The sequence below is a fragment of the Octodon degus genome, unplaced genomic scaffold (genome assembly GCF_000260255.1).
Source record: "Octodon degus isolate 3935 unplaced genomic scaffold, OctDeg1.0 scaffold00101, whole genome shotgun sequence".
Lineage (NCBI taxonomy): Eukaryota > Metazoa > Chordata > Mammalia > Rodentia > Octodontidae > Octodon > Octodon degus.
Window position 1 is genome coordinate 1,871,494 of NW_004524677.1, and position 24,608 is coordinate 1,896,101.

The 24,608-nt window shown below is 35.4% G+C and overlaps 1 protein-coding gene across 1 annotated transcript in view; it reads right to left on the reverse strand.

Moving 5' to 3' along the window:
- The window catches only part of Iqcm (IQ motif containing M), a 471,351-nt gene that overhangs the window by 366,771 nt on the left and 79,972 nt on the right, over positions 1 to 24,608 (reverse strand). The window contains exons 4-6 of the mRNA XM_023723694.1: positions 21,784 to 21,874; positions 17,729 to 17,768; positions 1,596 to 1,626 (exon numbers count right to left, since the gene is read on the reverse strand). Coding sequence (XP_023579462.1) covers positions 1,596 to 1,626; positions 17,729 to 17,768; positions 21,784 to 21,874 — 162 coding nt within the window. The remainder of the gene's footprint in view (positions 1 to 1,595; positions 1,627 to 17,728; positions 17,769 to 21,783; positions 21,875 to 24,608) is intronic.

The following is a 24,608-nucleotide window of genomic DNA, read 5'->3' on the forward strand; positions in this document are numbered from 1 at the left end:
GAAAGAAAGTATAGTAAAAAGATCCCAAGCTCTTTCCCATAAAGAGTATGCTCAGTTCCTGCAGGATAACGTGCAGTACAAGCATCCTGTGACGTGGACTTAGCAGTTGGTCCTGCCTGGTTCTAGCTGAACGTCTTCTCTCCATATTAGGCTTTCCCAAACACTGAGCCCCTTGTTTCCTGGAGTATAACTTGATCTCACAGTAAGCATAAAGTGAACTTTCAAACGGGATCTTGTTCCATGTTTATCAAACACTAGTAAGCGCCGTGTTGTGTCAGGCGCTTACAATGGTTAATCGTCATGTTTTGTGTAGAATGTGTACTCTGACACCTAATAAATAAAAGTAGAACAACAAGGAACACTGGGTGGCTGTATTCACTCTCACGTCTTAAGAAGGTTTTTCTCCTTTTTAACAACTCGAGCTGAGTGATCTGAATCATGGTGTTCCCTTCACAAAGCTCGCTGTAACGTGGGGCAATCTCTGAGCGTTTACATGGTATTGGACAGATTAACTGAGAAAAGTGTGTACCTGGAAAACACAGAAGATACACCCAAGTTTAATAATGATGTCCCCTGAGTGCTAAAATACTCCGTGACTGTCATATTTTTATGACAAAGTTTTGTATTATCCAATTGGCCTAAAGTTAATCAAAACTTATTGCAACTTTGAAGAAAATAAGTCTAATTTCCAGGCAAAAATAGGCAAAACAAATTGAAATGAAAGTCTGGAAAAAGTAATATAGAACTTTAGGAAGGCTTAGCTCTAGAGAAGCATTAGAATGAGAACATGGTTTTTCCAATTTCTTTTTTTTATTAGTACATTTTACCATACATAGTGAGTCCATTCTTTGGGGGAAGGTGTCCACATGTATAACATATCTAAGCTCTTTTTATATCCCCTTCTCTTCTCCTTCCATCTCTCTCTTCCCTCTTTTGATCCCCTTCCTTTTGAAAAAAACCTATCTCCCCATTTCCTATTTTCTACCTTTCATTTTGCTCTTTATACTTGGGGTTTCCCCTATAAGATAAATCATGTCATATCCAAGCTTTTTTGTCTAATTTATGTCATTCAACATTATGGTTGAGGCCAAAATTTTACTTTTTCTAAAAATGGACAGTTTGCTCTTGAGGAAATACATATAATTTTTAAAAGTTTCTTTTAACAAAAAAATATGAAAATAAGCATATTATTTACATTTGCCTTTAGTGGAATAACCATTCTAGTGGTGAAAGGTGGGAAGTGGACGATGGCATGGTAAAAGAATCAGAAATTATATTCCTGCCATGCCAGCCCCGCCCCCGGGGCACGCTTGAGGACGACTGAGACTGGGCATGGCAGTGCAAGCTTGTAATCCCAGCACTGGGGAGGCTGAAAAACAGGAAAGATTACTACGAGTCCAATCTGTGTAGTGAGACCCTGTACTAAATACGAGAGAGAGAGAGAGAGAGAGAGAGAGAGAGAGAGAGAGAGAGAGAGAGAGATCTTATTCCCTTTCTAGCCTGCTCTGTCAAAGTAGATTTAGAAAACTTCATCCAGGCCTTAGGAAGTGAACATTGGTAATAAGAAAAGCAAGCTCCAGTTACCAGTCTATCACGGATTAACTCCTTCAATCCAAGGGTAACTATCTGAATTTGTCACCTACAAACACGTCCTAGGTGGCAGCTTCCTTGGCATCTTTACCAGAAAGCGCTACAGCAAACACAGTGCTTGAGGGCAGAAAACTGCGAAGCCCAGGACAGGAGCCACATCCAGGGCGCTGCTCAGCCCTGCACTAACCCCTCCACAAAATACACAATGATTTTTTCAACACAGGAAGTTTAAAGTGAATTACATGATACATATTTCACAGGTAGCAGTGAAATTACCACTTTCTAAGCAAAAAAAGAGACAGAAGTCCTGGGAAAGTAGTTGATATTTCAATGGCTGTTTCCTCAGCACTTCACCTTCTGCCAACAAGTACCCCTTGAAGAACCATCCATCTCTTTTGTTTCATACAATTTTAATTTTTTTAAAAAAATTGATTCTTCTAAGTTTATTTATATATTTTATTTGGACCATCTACCTCTTAAAACTTTTAGTGAAGATTTTGATTCCCAAATTCATATTTCCTATGACATTTTTTCTTGTCTTTTGTTTTCATTTATTACCTTCTTAAAAAATAAACATTTACTTGAAAGAGAGTATAGCAGTAACTGATATGACATTAGAAGCAGTATGCTTTTAGAAGATCAGAATGACAGGCAATCCAAACATAGCCCTAGTGTATACAAAATAGTTAGCATAGATATATAGCTACTTCCTCCCAGTTCAATGAGAAAAAAGCTTTGAACTAATAGCATTTAGACAAGATATCATGTCTGTGTCTTGCATTATAAGTAACTACTACGAAGACAACAATATGCAATGCATTAACTATTGTAACTGTCCTACTAACCTGTTTGGAGAGTGTCTCATTTCTATTTCTCTCTCAGTGAAATTAATTTTAAAAAATAAAAAAAAAATTAAAAGCAAATTCGTATTTCCAAATGAAAATGAAAATATGAATAGACTTTTAGGAAAGCAATTCATCAGTAACAAAGCTCATTTAAAAGTTTGTACTTTTGTATAGTACCACTTCTAGTAATTTTTCCTAAGGACATAATCTGAAATGTGACTAAAAATTAACAAAGGTGTTTATTGCACTATCTTACATTAATAGCCAGCAAGCATCAGACTGCTATTCTTCGCAAGCTCTGTTTGCAGTGTTGACCTGTGGGTGCTATTGCACTGATTTAAAAAAAATCTTTTGCTAGATGATAAGCACTATAGTTTATGCCAAAGACCTGTTTTCCTACAAGAACTCTGAGATGTTGGTACATGCTAAGCAGAGAGCACCTATGTAAAGAGGCCTCAGTAAAACTCGTGTATTGAATTTCTGATTCACTTCTCATGAATGTAGCACTCCATTTAAGGAGACATGATTCATTTCTGGAGGAATTAAATGCATCCTGCGTGGCTTCTCTGCAAGAGGAATATTGGAAATTTGGTCCTAGTTTCCTCTGGACTTCATCCCATGTGTCTTTTCCTTTTGTTGGTTTTGCTTAGCCATTTTTTTACCTTAATAAATCTTGCTGATGTTCATAAATATATGTTAAAACAAGGCAGTTTTAGCCCAAAAATTTATGGTGGTTGTGAAGCCCTGGCCCAAAAATAAAAATGGAAATAATGTTAATACTCATGTAATAAGAAATTGGCTAAGCAAATTTGAGTATATCAAGCATTTGATTTTTTTTCAACAATAAGTTGTGTTTATGAATTGTTTTACAATATAAAAGCAAAATATGCATAAATTAAAGGTATAAAAATGTGAAAAGTGATAGTTTCTGACAAACTGTGGTTTGTAAAACCAGTCTTGCAACCTGAGCTCAATTTGAACATAAAGATTAGGAAACAAACAGTCCTTGGACCTGAGATAAACACATGTTGGGCCATGAAGGGACATGGACTTGTTTGGCTCCAACTCTGCCTATTTTGGTGTCTGCACCATAGAAACAATCCAATAACATCAGAACTTATAGCAGTTTCTAAATGCTAACAGATGCAGGCTGTGTTAGCTCAAAGGTTAAGCAACTTCTCCAATGCTCTCTGAAGCTGACAGATAATCCCAACACTGGGATGGAACTTGGAATGCCCATGGGATAAGGGGATGACTTTCAGTGACGCCTTCCTACGTATGTTCAGTCACTGCAAATAATTTGCATGTGCTTCGCAAGGAACATAACTTGAATAAACAGCTTTTCAGAAACTCTACAGTTAAGATGCACTTGCTTTGTACTGTGAAGGAATGATGAAGCTTCAGAAAACATCACTCTCTAAAAAAATGTTTGGTCACAAATCTCTGGTATTTTATTTACTTACAGGTTATGCATAAGTTAGAATTATTGTGCAAATTTAGAATAAACTGATAATTTTATACAACAAAAGAAAGAATCTAATCCCCTAAGGAAAAGCAAGTTTGTTATTTCCATCTGTCTTTAATGATTAGCTTATCAGAAGACTAAAGTTCATTAATGTATCATTATCTTTACTGAAAGCTTATTAAAGCAACATATTTAAAAGAAGATTATGGTTAAAAAAAAAAGATAATTACAGAACAGCACTTTATCCCTGCATATGTCTGTATGTTCATTCTAAGTATTTTATCCTATTCTTTTTCACTCTCCTGGAAATAATAAAGAGCTAACTTGTAGCCTAAGTATAATCCACATGTGACCAATAGAATCCTAATAACTTGCAATCATATTACCAGGGAGCATTAAAGTTTCATGTATGCACTTAGTACTCACAAAATACAAGCCTATGAACTTATATCAAATATAACACATGAATGTACAAAATAAAATTGGTGAATGAATTAAAGTAGGAATTTCCTTTACTATCAATACTTAGAATTATTTGGTTTAAGGATTAGGTAATTTTTACCTATTCTTTTCACTTCTTTCATTAGATGAAAAACAGAGATAAAATGTAAATCCATATTTCTATGTGCTATATATAGAAGGCCAAAGACATAAGTCCTGGGAGGAGGATAAAAATTCTATATCTTAGTATTTTAGATGTCCACAGAGCTCAGGTAGCCATGTGGATGCCATTTCTAGTATTACTAATAATTGAAAACTGACTGTGCTAATAAAATATTTCACAGATGCTCTGTCTTCTTCCTCCTACACACCACCAGATCACATTCAGCAAAATTTGGTTCTTTAGAAAAACAATGTGAATTATGTTAGTAGGAATTTTAAGACTTGAGGATAAAATTAAGTTCATTCTTTAATCTACTTTCACAGTTTTAATAACCACCACATCCATTCCCTCCTGCTACCTTACCTTTACTTGAAAATCAAGGCCCATCTCCACACATTTGTCTATGGTCTCCACCCACAACACATTCTTCCTGAGCTCCACTTGCCCAGGGTATAACAAACTTACAATGTCAAAAGGGAATAACATTATCCTTTTCTTTCCACTCACGAAAGCATACTGGAATTCAAAGAAATGTAACTGAGTGATTATGGAGCTAATCCTAGGCCCACTTCAATTATTAAAAAGTTAAATAATTCTTAGACTTTTTTCTTTTGAATATTAAAGAAAATATGCCTTGTGAAAAACTCAATGATCACAATACAATAATATGATTATTACAGACTGAGAACACCCAGTCTCCACCACTGGGACAGAATAAAAGACATTGCTCAGTGTTGTGGGAGGTGCTTTCTAATATTCTAACTAAGCCACAGACTCAAGCATAGCTGATGTCTTAACTTTATTTATATGCCTCAGATTCCAGTAGTACTTTGCACTGACAATCTTTTTATTAAAAAAAATGAACAGGAAATCTTTAATCAACATTCCCTCACCTTCAAAATTCAAATGGCATGCAACCTAATAAAAACTGTAATGTATGGTTGATAAGCAGCTCCAAAGAGACATCAAAAATCAACACTATCCTACATTGGGCAGATCACAGAGAAAAACACGCCCTGCTACAAAGGAAGGCAAGAAGAAAATATCCAACACTAATACGTCTTTCAAGCCCAGCTGTGACCAGACATGGTGACAGGGAATCCTCAGAAGCCTGAGACGCACAAGGCATCTGCATCTACACTCGTGCTCTCATGCACGGCTTCCACTAAGGGCTGATGACATGGAAGGCAGCAGGGGCTGAGAGGAACCACTTCCATGATAGATATTAGCAGGCTCTGCCTCAATTTAGAGGTAGAACGTAGGAATTTGAGGTCTATCTGCCATGCAGACACTGCAGAGTACAAGTTGGTGAACTGCTGCTAGCATGAAGTATCCTGAAAGCCATTCACTTAAGATTATGGACTTGAGGTGCATCCACCTACCAAACTAAATATCATTCAAGTTTCTCCTTTGTGGCACGGCAGTACTCCACTGTATACAAATACCACATTATCCATTCATCTCCTGATGAGTATGTGGGTCATTTTCAAGATTTAGCTACTACAAATTATGCTGCTGCAAACCTGAATATGCATATATTACTGTAATACAATTTTTTAAATTTCTTTGGGGGAAAAAAGCCTAGAAGGCAACAGCTGTGTTAATGGAACTTCTGTTTTTAGATTTTTTTGAGGAAGCTCCACACCGATTTCCATAGTAGTCATACCACTTTGAACACAAACCAGCAATGGAAAAGGGTTCCTTTATCCCCCACAGTCCCACCAGCACTTATTGTTGGTCAATTTATTAATAAATAGCCATTCTGTTCAGCATGAGGGAAAATCTCAGCCTTGTTTTAATTTGCACTTCAGAAATGACAAAAATGATGCTGATTGTTTTTTCATATATTTATTTGCTGTTTGCACTTCCTTATCTGAAAAATGTGTACTCATTTCAGAGTGAAATGTCTATTCATTTTTGGATTATTCTTTAAATTTAGAAGGATTTATTTTTGTTATGGTTTTCTTGAGGGCTTTATATATTATAGGTATCAGTTTTTTGTATTGGAGAAGCTGGTAAAAATTTTCCACTCTGTGGGTTTTTCCCTTTACTGCATTAATGGTTTCTCTTGTGTGTAAAAAAGACAATTTTTAATTTAGTATGATCCCAGTTGCTGATTCTTTGTAATATTTCCTGTGCAATCAGGGTTTGTTCATAAAGTCTTTGCCTATGACCGTTTCCTGAGTTTTACCTTATTCTATCTTCTAGCAGATTAAGTGTTTCTGTTTTTATATCTAGATCATCAGTCCATTTTGATTTTATTTAAGTGCATAGTGAAAAATAGACGTCTATGTTCAATATCAATACAGTTTTACTAGCATCATTTACTAAAGAAGCCAACTTACTTCCAGTCAAGGTGTTTGGCCCCTTTATAAAAAAAAAATGCATAAGTGTGCTTAGGCTTGTTTATGCATCTTCTGTTTGGTTCCATTGGTCCTCATGTCTGCCTCTTAGTTAGAACCAGGCTCTTCTCATCATGGTAGCTTTGTAGTATAACTTTAAATCAGGGATGCTTCCTTATTGCCCAGAATTGTTTTTGCTATTCTATAAGATTTTTTTTACAGAACCAGGAATTAAACTTATTAATTTTATTGAGAAACAAATAGCAATGAGAGAGTTTCAAGACAGGTTAGTAGAACAGATACAATAATTAATACATTGCATATTATTGTCTTCATAGTAGTTATTCATAGTACAAGATGCAGACATGATATCCTGCTCAAACACTATTAGTACAAATCCTTCTTCTCACTGAATTAAGAGAAAGCAGCTATATATCTATCCTATTTTGTATATCCAGATGCATTGTCTACAAGTTCTGAACCGGAAATTGTCAGGCAAGCGCTTATTCTACTCACCTACCTCCCCGGCCCCTGCTTTTGCTATTCTAGCTCTCTCCTGGCTCCTTAAAAATTTTGGGATTATTTTCTCTAGTTCTGTGAGCTAAGCTATTGTTATGTTGATTACTATTGCACTAAATCAGTACAAAAGTTTTGGAAGTGTGGCCATTTTCACTACTGGCTCTGTCTATCCAAAAACAGGGGCTACCTTTTCATTTTCTGATATCTTCTTTGCTCTCTTTCATGAGAATCCTTGCTTCCAGGAATGACTTTGGGAGGATCACTTCTCTTTCAGTTTCATTAAGGAGTTTGAGGAGTATTTACATTTAATGTTTGCTAATGTTCTTTATAGGATTCAGTAGTTAACCTTGCAAACCCTAGTGGAGGGTTGTTATTAGTGATGGTGGTTTTATAATCATGTATTTCTTTACTTTCATTTACTGATATTAGGTTTTCTAGAATTTTTATATCTTCTTGATTTAGCTCTGGTGACTTCATATGCATGAAGGAATCTGTCCATTTCTTTTGAGTTTTCCATCTTAGAGTACAGGTTCTCAAGGTAGGCATTGACGACCTTCTTGATTTCTGCAGGATTCACTGTGATTGTACCTTTTCACTCCTAATTGTATGGATATGAATAATTTCTTTCCTTTTATTGATAACCTTGGCTGAGGAATTGCCTATTTAATCTCTAAAGGACCAAGTAATTGACTCACTGATTCTATGTATTGCTTTCTTAGTCTGAATTACATTAATTTCTGGTAGCTCTGGTCTTTATAATTCACTCCCCTATATGTGCATTTAGTTTGACCTGCTCATCTTTTTCTAGAAGCTTGAGGTTCAACATCAGGTTATACATTTGAGACCAGTTAGTTTTGCTGATGTGGGAATTCATCAATATAAATTTTCCTCATAAAAATATTTTCTTTGTGTCACATAAGTTCCACATATACCCTTTGATATAAGTTTATTTTTTTCTAATTATGACTTTAGAGATCTGTATGCTTCATTAGCTGTATATCAGGTTCTTTTTCCATGTCTGGAAGGTCTTCTGCAATTACTTCTGTCAACAAGCTTTTTAGGCCTTTTGTGCTATCTTCGCATGCTTCACTGATCCCAGTTATTCTCAATCAGTCTTCCTTACATTGTCTATCAACTTTTTCAGGGAATTTTGTTATAGTTTTGAGGACTTCCATTTTTTCTATTCAGTATTGTTCCAGAGCTACCCACAAAATCAATAAATCAATACAGTGGTAAAAGTTGTAAAGAATAAAGTAAAATTTCCATTTTCATGGATGATATGATTATGTATACAAAAATCCTAATGAATTCAAGAGTAACAAAATAATTTAAAAATATTACAATGCACTAAGTTGATTTAAAGATCAATTATAATTTATATGATAGGATGAACATTTGGAAAAATGAATTGTATCGGTGTCATTTGTAATAGTTTCAAAACCTTCAAACAAGGAGGACACTCTACTCATGGATTGTAGAATAACAAAATCTAAACATTTACTTGGAAAAAAAAATAAGAGTAGTTAAAATAACCTAAAAAGCATACAACCAAAAAAAACTAGATACATAACAAGACTTTAAAGTTTACCACAAAGCTACTGTACTAAATAATGTGATAATTCCAAAGAATATATATATATATATATATATATATATATATATATATGCAGACCAATTAAATAGAACATAAAGTTCTAAATTAGACCTGTACACATAATAGCAAAGATAGAATTAATAAAGTGGCTCAGTAGAAAAAGAAAAATCTCTGACAAATCATTACATCTTAAATCAAGTTGAGATGGATCATAGGAGAAATATATAAGCTAAAATAACAAAGGACCCAGAAAACAAAGTAGATCTCCACAAGCTTTGGACAGATAAAAACCATTATACAAGACATAGAAAGTTAAAGTTATAACTTTAAAAAATTCTTTAAATGTACTTCACAGAAAATAATGCCCCTGCCAGTCAAGAGACTAAGGCAGGAGTATCACCATGATCTCAAGGCTATCCTGGGCTGCATAAGTGAGTTCAAGTCCAGCCTGTACTACATAGGTAGACCTTGCCTCAAAAGAAAACAAAACAAAAAAAAAAAAAAAGTAATGACTCTGCCCATAAAAACAAAAAAGAAAAAAGTAGGCAAGCTACAGAATGCAGTTAAATGCAATGCATGGCAAAGGACTTAAATGGAATATATAGAGACTCCTGTAACTAAACAACAAAAAGAAAAATCATACAGTCTTTAAAATAAGATGACACAAATAATTTACAAAGAAAAGATGGGCAAAGGGAAAATACGCATGTGAGAAAATGACCAATACTTAGACATGGGAAAGAAAATACAAAATGAAACCCAATGAAAATCCCCTTTAACATTACAATGAGAGACTCACTTATTACCCTTTATTTTTAAACAAACATTTACTTGAGAGACAGTATAGCAGTAATTGGTATGACATGACAAGCAGTAGGTATTTAAAAGACCAGAATGACATGCATTCCAAGCATGACCCTACTATTACACATTGCTATCTTCAGTAAAGTTGCTTAGTTCACAGGTATCAGTCAGGGTGAAAATCCTACCAATTAACTGCTAATTTCAAAAACATGCTGAAGATTCTCAGGATCATTGCCTTAATCATCTTGTGCATACACACGTATGGTTTTGCCCCTGTCATGTTTCCTAGCTTTTCTCCTTGCCCTCTCTTCATTATTTAATCCTTAAGTTCTCACTTTCCTTTTAATTGTGTTATACCTTTCTATTTTTATTACTTCTCTTGAATAAATGCACCTACAATATTTAAATGGCAATGGAATACCCATCTCTGACAAAAATAAGCAAAAAAAGGGGATACAAATGAAGGACCATTTTGCATCTGTATACACAAAATAGTTATGATAGATATACAGCTACTTTCTCTTAATTCAATGAGAAGAAAGATTTGTATTAATAATGTTTGGACAGGATATCACGTCTGCATCTTGAACCATGAATAACGACTACGAAGACAACCATATGCAATGTATTAATTATTGTAACTGTCGTACTAATCAGTTTTGAAACTCTCTCATTGCTATTTGTTTCTCAATAAAATTAATTTAAGAAAGAGAGAGTCGCCGCACACGACGTGGGAGAGCCTGTGGAGCAGGCTACTCGCTTGTGCTCGCTCTACGTGGCTAAGAAGGAGTGCGTGGGTGCCGCCACGCAGGCAAACTGTTTGGTTTTGCAGGTAGCTAAGCACGATTTTGTGCTCTGACAAAGAAATCCCACATGTAGGTATTAATCCAATAATAAATGTCTACACAAATACTTAAGATAAATCATGGAAGCATTTTTTTACAGATAGATTGAGACACTGATATACTTTGGGATAATATGGCATATGCCCCTTATTTGTCTTTAATTATGTATTTCTCAGGAAAACTAAAAATTATGCGTACCATTTAAAAACCCATGCTGTGCAGATTCATTGCAAAGAATACAATGAGATGAAATGAAGAGGGATTTAAAATCATAAAGAAGTAGAAGGAATAAACATTTTTAGTCTATGTGTTTTCCCATTTTGGTAAGGAAGCAATATGATCCCATTTTTTAAAACACAGTAAGAGAAAGGATCATTCCCTTAAATATTTTTTGATATATTTCCCTACAAAAGTTTTCCCTGCAGAGAAATTCAAGCCAAAAACTAGAAAAGTAGAAAAAATTATCATCCTTATTCTCATTCTTTAGTTTTCTGTTCTCTAAGTCAGATAATCTTGTGAAGTATTGTATAGCATAATTCACCATGGCTATGAATTATTAATCTCAATTTTTTAAACTTATGTTAGAAACTACCTTGGGCATAAAGGGGGTTATGAATCTGTTAAGGAAATTGCCTTTTGAAAAACAGCAAATTAAGAAATAAATTCTTCCTTTTGTATCCTAAAGACTGAGTCATAGTCTTTATAAATAAGTTAACCAATTAAGTAAATTAGTAAATTAATATATTGTGTGTGGATAACATGAATTCCTTAGTCTGTATACTGAAGAAGAAGCATACTAGATAGTGAATAGAGGAAAAAATATTCAGATACCCTCCCACAGAGATTTATAAACCTGATCATACCCGTAATCAATGTGGCATTTCATAAATGGCACTGTGAGGAATCGCTAGGCCCTTGTAAACCTCCGGGTCAAACCACCATGACATTTCTTTAAAGAAACAGAACCGGAGTATATTTTGACAGTGCAGTCTCACTAACTCATGTTTAATGATTCATATGAATGAAATGCTTGAGAGAAACACTGCTTACATACATCCATGTATTTCCCGGTGGACACATCTTAGTACAAACTGACACAAACGAGAAGCCATAAACCAGGAAATCCATTTTCATACCCATTGCTGTGTAATTGAGTGCATTCTTTGACTAGTTGCTATAAATTAATTCCAACTTAAAAGCAATGAAATATTTTACCTCTTGCAGAGCATTCAGTAACGTCAGAAGCATTCCCCCCACCCACGCAAAAAAAAAAAAAAAAAAAGGATGCTTTGTGATCTCAACAGTTATTGCCTTCATCTGTCTAAATTCTAAACTCATCTCATGGATTGCACAGGAAAATTTGAAACTCCTTCAAAGCTCAACCATCCAAAGACAACAGAGCTTTTCGCTGGCCTAAAGTACATTTTAGATCACACTAGAATATTGTTCCGGGATATTAAATTCAAAGAATGACTGACTTTGGCTTCCCTATTACTTAAGACACAATACTGAATACTTCTCCACAGATATAAAATAGATTCAAAAACATAGTTGAGGGGAAGCAAAAACACAGGACTACAGTATGTCTCCCAGTTCATTCAATTTGTGTTGCAACTTGCCATAGAGAAAAACACATCATTTTTTCCCTGTATTTAGGACAGGGTATACTGAGTCTACAGGGTCTCACTAGGTAGGTCAGACTCATAGTGATTCTCCTGTTTTCAGCCTCCCAAAGTGCTGGGATTACAGGCACGCCCAGTCTCAATCTCTGTCTCAGTACGCCCCGGGGGTGGGGCCTGCATGGCTCGCCAGGGATGGAACACCAGCCGCTGCACTCTGCCTAAGCAGGAAAAACGCATCATTTTTAATTAACAGAACTCAAAACAGGCTTAGAGTGTTTTATGTTCTAAAACTATAATATTGAATAACTATCAGTAGTCTACAAATCATTGTTGACCTTTTTTTTTTTTTTTTTTACTTTTCCATTTAACTTTTTAAGATCAAAATGGTAGCTATGCTCAATCACACAACCAATGTATACAAGATATAAAAACAGGAAGACGACATAGTTGTCTAAAAGTAAAGCAATAATAACTCCTAGCATGTCATGACAGTACGTGGATTTACTGTCTTTAATATCAGAGACACTTACTTCCCGCTTCCTAGATGTAGTTAAATGCTGAACGTTTCCCATGTGTTAGTCATGTTCTGAGTGTTGAGAACACAAGGCAACAAGACGTGGCCTTGAGCTTGAGAGTTATGCGGTCTACTGGGGGAAAGGAAAGAAAGAAAATTCACTACCACTTTGGGGGAAGTAATAAAATAGATTCATATTGACAGGTCAGCTGGGGAAAATAAACTCCATTAGAAGAAGTACAATAATAGCCTTAAATGTAATGGAACATTTACCCTAAAAAAAAAATGGGGTTTGTCCAGACAGCTCAGTGAATTAAAGTACCTGCTTAGGCAGACGCAGGAGCCAGGAGTTCAATACCCAGCCTGCCTGCCGTGCCAACCCCGCCCCCGAGGCGCGCTGAGATAGCAGTTGGGCGTGGTGGCCCGCGCCTGTAATCCCAGCGCTTGGGCGGCTGAAAACAGGAGAATCTCTAGAGTCTGATCTATGTAGTGAGACCCTATAGACCCTGTATTAACAACAACAACAAAAAGATGGATTGTTCTAGTATATGTTAGAAGAATTTCTGTCCCTCAGTGAATGAGAACAGCATTGAAAATGAGGAGCTAGTACAACCACTGTGAAATCATTCTAAAGATTCTGCAAAAATTAAAAATAGGAATTAATTTCCTTAGGGGCTGGGGTTCGATGCCTGGCCTTCCGTGCCAGCCCTGCTCTCAGGGGGCGCTAAAATGGTGACTGAGACTGAATATGGTGGTGCAAGCTTGCAATCCCAGTGCTTGGGAGGCTGAAAAACAGGAAGGATCATCTGTGTCGTGAGACCATGTAGACCCTGTGCTACAATTTTTTTAAAAAGAGACTTTAAAAATAGGAATTCCATTTGACCCGGCTGTACCTCTACTGAAAGTGTTCAAGGCATCATCCCACAGTGCTAATACCCACCCATGTTTACAGCAGAATAACTCAGGATAGCTAAGTTCTAGAAGACACACGTGGTTGCACATCAACAGATGAAAGGATAAAGAAAACTGATGAAGACATATATATGCAGAGATAGGAGGATGGTCCAGCTATAAAGAAGAATGAAAACATCTCATTTGAAGGAAAATGGAATGTTAGGTTAAATAAATCAGTACAAATTAATTATCAGTGGTTTCTCTTATACAAGAAAGTAACTAAATAAGTAAAGCAAAAGAAAGACTGTAGAAAACACAGTGGCAGACTTCACATCAATAGGGTAGGAGTCCAGGGAGGGAAAATATGGATGGGGAATAAAACATAAAACAAAATGATTTTTCTTCATCTTCATCTCTACTACGCATTATGTGACTGCTCAGAACGAGGCATATCTTGGGATTCTAGCAATCTATTTAATCAGGAGCAAAAGCTAGGCCAACAAACACCAGTCTTTTAGTCTATTGTGCTTTATAATGCATATATAATTAGGAAATTATGACTAACAAGAATTGCGATTTTATTAAGCACCAAGAAGTAAAGCATGCACTTGGAAGCATTATCTAAACACTCTGTTGCTGTTATTATTATCTAATTAAGTAACTGGAATGAGGCTTCCAGCTAGAAACTGGTACAATTAGAATTCTAACCTCATTAAAGGAACTCCAGTTCCTTCACTTTTAAACACTACATTAAGCTGCTTTAAAAGTCAAGGATCCAATAAGTAGGATGATAGATAGTTGACAGATAGATAGATTGATTGAAAGATCAATAGAGATAGAAATGGTATAGATCAGAATATATACAATAGAAATTAAAATGTCAGTTCCTATGCTCTAATCTTCTTTTGTTTTGCTTTTCATAAAGGTCATTATTATTCATAATTTTAAAAGTTGGACAATATTAAGAGCCCAGTAAATCACTATTTACCTCTAAAAAAATGCCAAGCTCCACATTTTCATACTAGTTAAGTTCATTTTGTCATTGAATAAATGTTTCACACATTTGCTGAACCGATAGCCAGCTAAACTACAGAGTTATAACACTGATGTGCACAAAGAGCTTTTGTTGTACAGATGTTTTAGACTATAGCCTTGAGATAAACTTAAAAGTTGTAACAGGATTTTAAAATTTTTCATTATTTTTCATCCATGAAAAAAATCCCAACACTCCAAGAAGACACAAAATGAGGAATACGCTGAGATTATTCAAAAAGAAAAATTAACATTTTTCACATTTTATTTTTACAAAATAAGTTGTTAGTCACAGTCTTCAGATATTTTTGAACTGATAAAAATAAGTTACAATTATCAAAGAATGGTTTAACTGGAAACCAAAAAAAATAAAACTTTATGTACCATAAATAGTGACACACATCTAGTCATATTTGATTAAAGGTACTTTTCATTTTAAAAGAAAAAGGAATGTCAACCAAAGAGCAATTGGAAATGATAATTTTCATTGCAATTTTTTTACACTTCCTGCACATTCAACATTTCAACTCCCCATGAAATTATGAGTACTGAGAGACCCATAATATCATAAAACTAATAATCTGCTCAACAATTTTGTTTTAAAGCATATAAAGTATATAACATTTTATTTAGTTTAATGGTATGGTTTCTCTACCATCTACCTAGGATCAGTATAAAACAACCCATAAAAATAGTATCAAGTATATTACTTTCCCAGAATCTTTTTGTCTTTCAGCAATTGCAAAGTTTTAATCTATGCAAAAAAGACACACCTATACATAAAAGACTGCTTCATTTCTTGGCTTCTTTTCTTAATTTATGCCCATTCATTCATTCAACATTGACTAATGCTTTCTATGTGCCTGATGCTGCAATAGGTATGGAGAGTGTTCAGTCTTCAAGAAGTTGATTCTCCTGGTAAATATTTCTGACACTTCAACAGAGCATTTTTGTGTGAGCAGAATCTTTAACAAATCTCAAAAATCATCACTGACTGCTATCCTGCTATTTGGTTTCACTCAATTTTACAACAATCTGCAGTTAAGAAGTGTATTCTTTCAATGGAAATTTCTTTCTTTTTTGAAACATTAAATAAACAAGGGTTAATCTCCTGCAGGGTTAATATATATATTAAACAAGGGTTAAGCCCCTACATATATATTTTTATATGGATTTCAACATTGATTTAAACCATGGGAATTGCTTACCCATTCAATGCATTAAGAAGCTCCCCTACAAGTTGAAAATATGAGATTTCTGAGATGTGAGATTTGAAAGTAAAGGTTTTCATCATCCCTTAGATAGTCTTAAACTCGAATAAAATCTGAATGTCAAAGAATTACTGGACCTGCAGGCCTCAATTTATAGAATTAACGGATTTCCAAAATTATTATCTACTAAAACTGTTATACTCATTATGCTGTACTCTTTGTGTGAATATTTGCCAGTATTTATTTCTATGTGCAAACATTTAGTTCTAGGCTGTTAACATACACACACTCTTACATTACCCTGGAAACTCAAACTGCCCAATCAAAGTATTAAAAGAATTTAGCTAAGGACCAGCATAACAACCAAACTCTTAAAATGGACCTAAAGTATGACTTTCAGATTATATTATATTTATACATTTTAACAGTCGTATCAAACACTGCTTGGATTAATAAAAATGTAGTCCATAAATACTAAGTTGGGAATTTAGTTTCCAATTCATGCTTGACAAAGAATGGTAAAATTGGGGCTGGGGAGATAGCTCAGTAGCTAAGCACCTCTCTGGTAAGTGCAAGGACCTGAGTTTGATTCCCAGAACCCTGGGCATGCCTTGCTGGCCACTGAAACCAGGTGAGGTGGTGCATGCCTGTAATCTCAGCACTGAGGAGGCAGAGACAGGAAGATCACTGAGTCCAAGCTGCATAGTGAGACCCTGTAGAAATAAATTAAAGACCTTAAAAACAGTAAAATTGCATAACATTTTAATTGGTAAAATAGCATTTTATGCAACAATGCCTTGAGAATGCAAGGAGAAGTTTATTCTGCAAACTTGAAAATTTCTTCCAAAAGCAGTCAGAATCCCACTGTATAAGAAGAGTTTTCTCTTAACGACAGCCTGAAGTCCAAGAACATGAAGAACAACTTAAAAAGAAGAAAATCCAAGAAATAATTTCTTTGAGTCAATAGCCTGCTAGGTCTTTAGGTAGTTCTCCACGACCCAGAGGGTTTCTTAATCACACTTGGAGGACTTCAAAGAATCATACATACTTTGTTTTGAAGAATTAAAACAAATATGACTCAACCATAGAGAAATTTGCTAAGTTATAAAAATTGATCTTTGTAATTTCCTATAACCTTCAATAATCACACACATTTCATAAAATTCCAGTCAAAAGTTATTAGCCATTGTTGTCAAAAATATATCTTTTTTCTGGTAACCTAAACAACTAATGTGAAGATAGAATTGTGCAGTACAACAACCATTGTTCAATTCCAATTACTTTGTTTAATGAAATTTTGCTTCATTTCTAATGAGGTTTTGCCATTTTTTGGTCTTTAAAAATATATGCAATAATATAAATGCAATATATATTATATTTAAATAAATATATAAAATATGTATCTATCTTTTTTCTGCATTTTAGGGAAGAGTCTACAGGGTGTTCAGGGTCTCACTACTAGATCAGGCTCATAGTGATTCGCCTGTTTACAGCCTCCCAAGTGCTGGGATTACAGACATGTGCCACCACGCCCAGTCTCAGTCACCATCTCAGGGAGACCCAGGGGCGGGCTGGCATGGCAGGGCCAGGTACTGAATCCCCAGCTCCTGTACCTGCTTGCAGGTGCTTTAATCCACTGAGTTATTTGGCTGGCCCTCTATATATCTTTTGACATAGTTCTTGAAATGAAATATAAAGGGAATACACGCTCTGCCTTACTTGTTTGATTTTTGTATTGCACATGAGTATGAATTGGCAAACAGCGCTGCACTGCTACTCGCAGTGACGTAGTGGAACTTACCGGGTCCTTTCTGAAGACTCACGGAGGGGACGGGAGGCAAAAGCACAACTGAATGTCTGGGCAGGGCATAGAATGACTCAATCATTCTGCGTGTAAAAGAAAAAGCTAGACTTAACAATGTCTATCTCACAATATGAAACTTCAGGGTTAATGTTATAAGATTAAATATTAGTATCAGAATCTCCAATCAACAGGATGGAGACTTGTTACACCCTCCGTGACTTGCCAAGTAAACATTTATTATTGAGCGGAAAGAAAATATCTAATTTTTCTGTTTCTGAACATGAATAACAAATGGGAATATCTACTGGTCAAAGTTGCCCCATCTAATAAAACTGTGGATAATTAATAAGAATCCTATCTATTTCTTCATTATTTTAAGAGAAATTTGAAATAACAAACTTTCCTAACATGATTTAAAGACCTTTAATTATGACAACTGAATCAGGAATTAGTATCACAAGGAAACTTTACAAAAGGTAGATAAACAAAATGAAAGAAAATAAAAAATCACCCCTAATCTCATCAACTTGATGTTTTCCTCATAACTGCAATCCTTTAAAAGCTCCTATAAGCTGGACACTTCTAAGCCTGCTACCTGTGTTACTGATTTAATCCCCACAAACATCTAGAGATTGTATTTACTACGACTATACTCATTATATGAGTGAAGAAACCAAAACACTTAAGGATTAAGTAGCGTAAAGTCACTGCCTCAGCTGGGAATCAATACAGCCAGGATTTGAAGTCAGGAAATGGGGCTACATAAATTATGTTTTGTACTAACTTCATTTGTCACAGCTAATATAGAATATATCCAATAATTTTCTGTGTATGTGTACCTAAATACATATGAAATTTACAACCAATATTTTGCATTTAACATTATGTTAAGTGGATATGTTTTAAAATGTTCTGGGAAGCACATTTTTATTTTAGCCAATTATATTTTGGCCTTCCATTGTATTGACTCAATGCACTGGCAGTTTACAGACCAGGATGAAAATCTTTGAGCATTCATATTTGTTCAATTGCCTATTTTTTTCTTAATATAGACACCTATGATAAATTTGCAAGTCCAAATGTTACATAAATGTTAAAGAAGTTTTGAGAATTTTTAAAACATCCTTTCTTGATCAAGAAACAAAGGTGTATAAGGAAGGAAACTGTGAATGTCCCATTCAGAGTTTCAAATTTGATTAAGAGTAGCCTCTTGATAGCACTAATAAATAAATGATATGCTTAGTCATTAGTTTAACTGTCACTCATAGACATTTTTATGGATTTGACCAGAGGACTGAGGTGTTCCCTAAACTTGTCAAGGAAAAATGGTCACATCAGTAGTTTAGCAAAGCTACTATTTGGAATTTTAGAATTTTCTTATATACTACTCAGTGGGGCAGAGATAGTAATCAGGCCTAGTTTAATACAGTATGCGGCCCATGCCCAAGTATCATTTAATCTCTAAATTAGAACTAATGACATTTTCCAAGATTCACAAGTAGAGAAAGATTCTGATTTGGATAATTCATTCACTTGAGCCAGATACTTAAAAACATTAAGGTGAAAAAGCAGTTGTCTCAATACAATTAGAATGCCATGAGACACACTATCACTGTTTCATAATATCCTCCTTTTTTAATTAAGTTGATCAGAATAATTTAAACAGATTAGGATGCAATGCCTAAGAAACTCTCACTAATCATGAAATGGAAAAAAGTACGGGCTGTCTTGCCTGAATTATAGATCTGTGTTGACAGAAATGCAGGTATTATTCTTTGAAATGCACTAAATACTAGCAAATAAAAAATCTGCACTAATAAATAATAAGTGAATTTCACTGATGGAAAATTAACATTTAGAATATAATCTCATCTACTGTTACTGTCCTGAAAGAGTAGTTTAATGTACGACAATCTCTGAGTTTAGGATTTAAAGGTATATTGAATAGCTACCTTTTCTTAAGCTTAAAGAAATTGGAGAAATATTCTACATGTTTTTCTCTCCTCAGGTCAAAAGAAAAATATGAAAAAAGAAATCACATATTTATAAGAGTCTGTCACATTTCTTCACATTTTGTTCAAGAAAATTTCTCTGGTTTAGCAAATATTTTATGGTCTACATAAAACCATGTGTGTCACCTTCACATTTGTACTGTCACAGCATCTTGAGGAGACCTGGAAGTAGTTTACAGGGGTTTTTATGACTTCAGCAGAAGCCATCCCAGAGTCTCAAAATGAGCTAGGTAATTTGTCCTAATTACTCCTACAGCCTAATTGTTAAAAATCCTCCTTTCGATTTCCTAACTGATTACTTTTCTTCTCTTGCTTATATCCTCACTGCCAAGTTTTCTTATTTTCATCGTGTGGAGAACTCAATTTCAATAAAAATTTCAGACTGATGACCCTTTTTCACAAAAATCTATGTGAACGCGGGTTTCCAGGAAACCCAAGTCGCCACGTCCCCAAGCGCTTTCTGTCCTTTCCCTGGCGTTCACACCACACTTCTCACATTAATGAAATGAAGCTAACTGCTACAGTAGGAAACAAGTTACTGCCGTAAACTGGCCATAAATAAAAATGAGGTAGCCCAGGTGGAGTGAAGTCCAGGCTTTCTGTGCACTGGCTGCCTCTGAAGTGCAGGCATTGGCTCTTAATTTCAAAGGGGGGTGATCTTCCTCATTAAGCAGGACATGTTGTCATTAAAAATGGGAAATCAGGGTGTCAGCAGGCCTTTCTCTTCCACCAATTATAAAGAAACAATTCTCTAAGGACTAGTCAGCCCTCCTGAGGGAGGCACTGTGATGAAAGATCTCGCACCTGATCAGATTTATTATTAGCAAGTGCCCCACTTAGCCTGACATCCCTGTTATTCTTCCCTTGATCACTGGCCTTGCCTAAATAGTGTGGTGGAAATGATTTTAGGATGAGTTCAGTTAACTTTTCTACTTATTCACACTTATTTGAAGTTCTAAGCTACTTGATTAACTTGCTTTATTAGCAACTCTCCACTCCTCGCACTCTGCCAGAACAATGCGAGAACTGGATAAAAACAGAAAGGAAAATTTTTAAACTGTTTGATTCCCAAAACAATAATTTATTTTCCTCTTAACTAGTATCTTCCCTTAGTACAGATAAAATCAAACCTCCAGTACTGAAGTGTGCATATATTCTACTCTTCTAAGTTTGATTACTAAATTACACTTAAGCCAAAAAAATGATTATATTGAGTGGGAATATTTTAGGGCTCAACACAATTCATAGCACAAATGCTGGGAGACCCAAGGCATTCTTTAGCTACAACAGTGTTTTCTCAAATTCCTATTCTTAATAGTTATACCAATTACCCCAAATTTCTGAACATGTTATATTAATGAATTAGGGTAAAATGAAGCAATGCAAAATACATTTTAACAGGGAAGTGCTTACAGTCTACATTACATAGGTTCTTACGAAACATGCTGCTGCACTGTGGAGTCTACCTGGAGCCTTGAGGTCAAAGGTTGCATGCACAATTTTAAAGTTATCTTAAAAATGGTGAGGCTATTCTGTAGAATAAATGAAAAATGTAACGGACCAATCTCCAGACACTTTGGAAAGCAGAAGCCTTGCTCAAACTTCTTGCTTTCGAACTATATTCTGTAGCACCAGCCTCACCTTCTGTTAGGAAAAGACTAACCTTTAATTATTAGATTTAAAGGGAGAAATTATAACTTACTCTTCACCATAATTGCAGCAAGAGAGTTATTAAAATTCCAAACTTATGTAATATTATCATAAAATATGGCATTTTTTCTCAAGAAAGACACAAATTGGATGTGAGCTTATGCACTGTAAAACCCAGATGGTTCACTTAACTACTCAGACATCCTTCAGTTCAAAAGTTAATTGAACTGAAAACTAAAATTTTGATAATTGATATGCTCTGAAAAATTCAAGCAAAAAGATAAATTAGCCTTGTGCATGGCATGCTCACAGATAGAGCTCAAGACCTATGACCATGGTGAGGGAATACTGGCAAAGAAGAGGAGTAATATATAAATCCATAAGTACACACAGTGAGAGAGAGAGAGATATGATGGATTATCTGATTATACCTTACCTGGACTTCGCAGCATTCTCTTGCTTTTCTTTTTCCATTTTTTTACTCACGTATTCAATTTCTGTCATTATTTTACCCAGTTTAACTTGTTCTAGAATTTAAAGAAAAAGCCTTTAATAGTGTACTGCTATTACTTTCCCAGTTCTACAATGCACTTTTCAAATTAAATTGCAAATCATGGATTTTTAATAAGAAAAAGTACAAGATTCTTAAAGTACTAACAGAGATACTCAAAAAACACATTTGCATGTTTTTTCACCCCATGCTACAGAGATGTTTTGCAATTACTAAAATTTAGGACTGAGAAGTATAAAATAAATGAACTGCATATATCAGAAAGGAGAAAGCTCGCAGGAAAATGCCTACAACAGCATAGCACATACCAGTGAATACAAACAGCCTAATTCATACACATCAGCATTATCCTCATTATCATCAAAAAGCTTAGTTTTTAGGGGAGACTCTGCTATATAAAAATAATTTAGAAAATAATTAGTTAATGTAAATAGCAATTCTGAACATTCCAGAAATCTCAACATTTAATACAGTAAGACTAACATCCAGAAAGGTAAAATATTTTGCTTTTAAAAAAAAAAATCTAGTTTATAGAGTCTAAAAACAAATTTCCACCAATATTTTTAAATACCCATTGCTCCTATCTTTTGCAGGTAATAAGACTAAGATATGGCCTGAACTATTATGAATGTCACAGTGGGTATCTATTGAGCACCTTTTAGCTCCTAGCTTGGATATTTTATAAATACAGACAAAGCATAAGAGAAGAATGGTTAGGGTGTAGCTGAGTCTGAGTGTACACCTTACAAGTGTGAGGTCCTGGGTTCAGTTCACAATACCAAAAATGCACACACACACACACACACACACACACACACACATACACAGTGAAGCCAGGCTTTGAAACACACATGCCTCAATGACTTTTTTAAAAAAAAATTACAAACTAGTTGTCATGTCAGTGCCAATAACAATGACAAAGCAAGCAAACAAAAACAGCGAAGCACAAAACCACATTAGACACATTAAGTAATTCAGATTTCAATGTATAACAGATTATAAAAATTTTAGAAAAATGTAAATCAGAACATTAATATTAATTGATCATTTGTGATGTACCAGGAGTACTGGTTAGTATTTCCTGTGAATTATTTCATGCAAGCTTTGGAACAGTTATTTTTGGCAAACCACTGTGATAATTCCCTTTTATGCATGAGGAGAAGCAGCTCTCAAGATCTGAAAGGTGCAGAGCCAGAACGCACCCACTAGGACACACCCACTCCACGCTGCTGAAATGCCTTGTCACGAGCGGGTGCGATTTCTGCCTTGCTTACATTAAGAGGTGATCATAAAACTCCCAAGGACACATTTTATATAGAAAGGTACATAGCAGATTGAGAGACTGCATATTAAATTGAAAAGGTAGAGCTCAGGAGAAATTTTGTCTTAAAAGTAGAAGCACATAAAAATATTTACCATATGCCACTGTGCTAATACACAGTAAGATAGATAGACACATACATACATACATACATACATACATACATACAGATCCTATTTTAGTCTCACAAACATCCCATCAATTTGATACAGTTACTCTCCTTATTTCATAGATGAAGAAACTAGACCAAAAAGGAAATGATTAATTTTCAAGCATAGGGGCTGAGGAGATGGCTCAGTGGAATAAGTGCTTCCCTGGCAAGTACAAGGGCCTGAGTCCAATCCCTGGTTCCGCAAAAAAAAAATAAAAATAAAAATAAAAAAGAAATAAATTTCAAGCATACACAGATAGCAGTCGTGGAACATGCAAACCCAAACAGACTCCAGAGTATGAATTCTTAATCACTTGATGGTCAATGTGCATATTTCTCTATTTTTATTTATGACATATCTACTTAGTGAAAATAGATACTAAGCCCTAAAGAAGGCAAACTGACAGCAGGAACCACTGCAGAAAAGGAAGGGAGAAAAGCCAGAGGAAAGGACTCTGAGAACTACCGTCCAGACATCCAGAGGGGCAAATCTGCAGTAATGGTAAAGGTCCTGGGTTGCAATGAAAGAAAGACAAGGGCAAAACTGAAAGAAAGCATTAGGATTGACTGATTTTTTTTTTTTTTTAACCTTGCTTTTTCTTTCAAAACAGGAACACTACTAAACGTACGCAGTTGGATGGGAAAGAAATCAAGAGATTACAGGTGCCCCCACCTGAGCATCCTGGGAACTGAAGACAAGGGCAGGAAGCAGAACGGCTGCATATCTGGGAAAGATCTAACAACATTCAGATGTGCGGGCGTTGCTTGTGGAGTGTATTACTTTGGAGATAATGCTGTAAAAATGAAATTGTCTCTAATACTCGCACATTTATGAAAATTTGGTTTGTGTAGTGTGAATGAAAACTGTAGAAGAACGCCGACTTCCAGCAGAGCTCATTAGTACCTGCTGAATTGCACTTGCACTCCCCTCCATGCTCAAAGGCCCTTACAGTTCGTTTGGGGGCATATGATTAGATTCTGGCCAATGCAGTGTGGCTGGGGAAGATGGAGACCACTAGCAGGGCAAGGCTCTCTACAGGCCTTTCAGCCTACTCTTCCTCTGCCACACACCGTGCTCCAGGAGGTCCGTGCCACATAGCGGACACACAGCGTGAGGCCATCTATCACCCTGTGATGTGAGGGACGAGAAGCGAAATATTGCATAAATCTGAGGCAAGTCACTGAGAATCTGGTGTTTATTTGTCACTCAACAGAGCCCAAACTATACTGTCTGATAATAACAGGAAATTAAAATTAACCTTGCTGCCAATCTTTGGA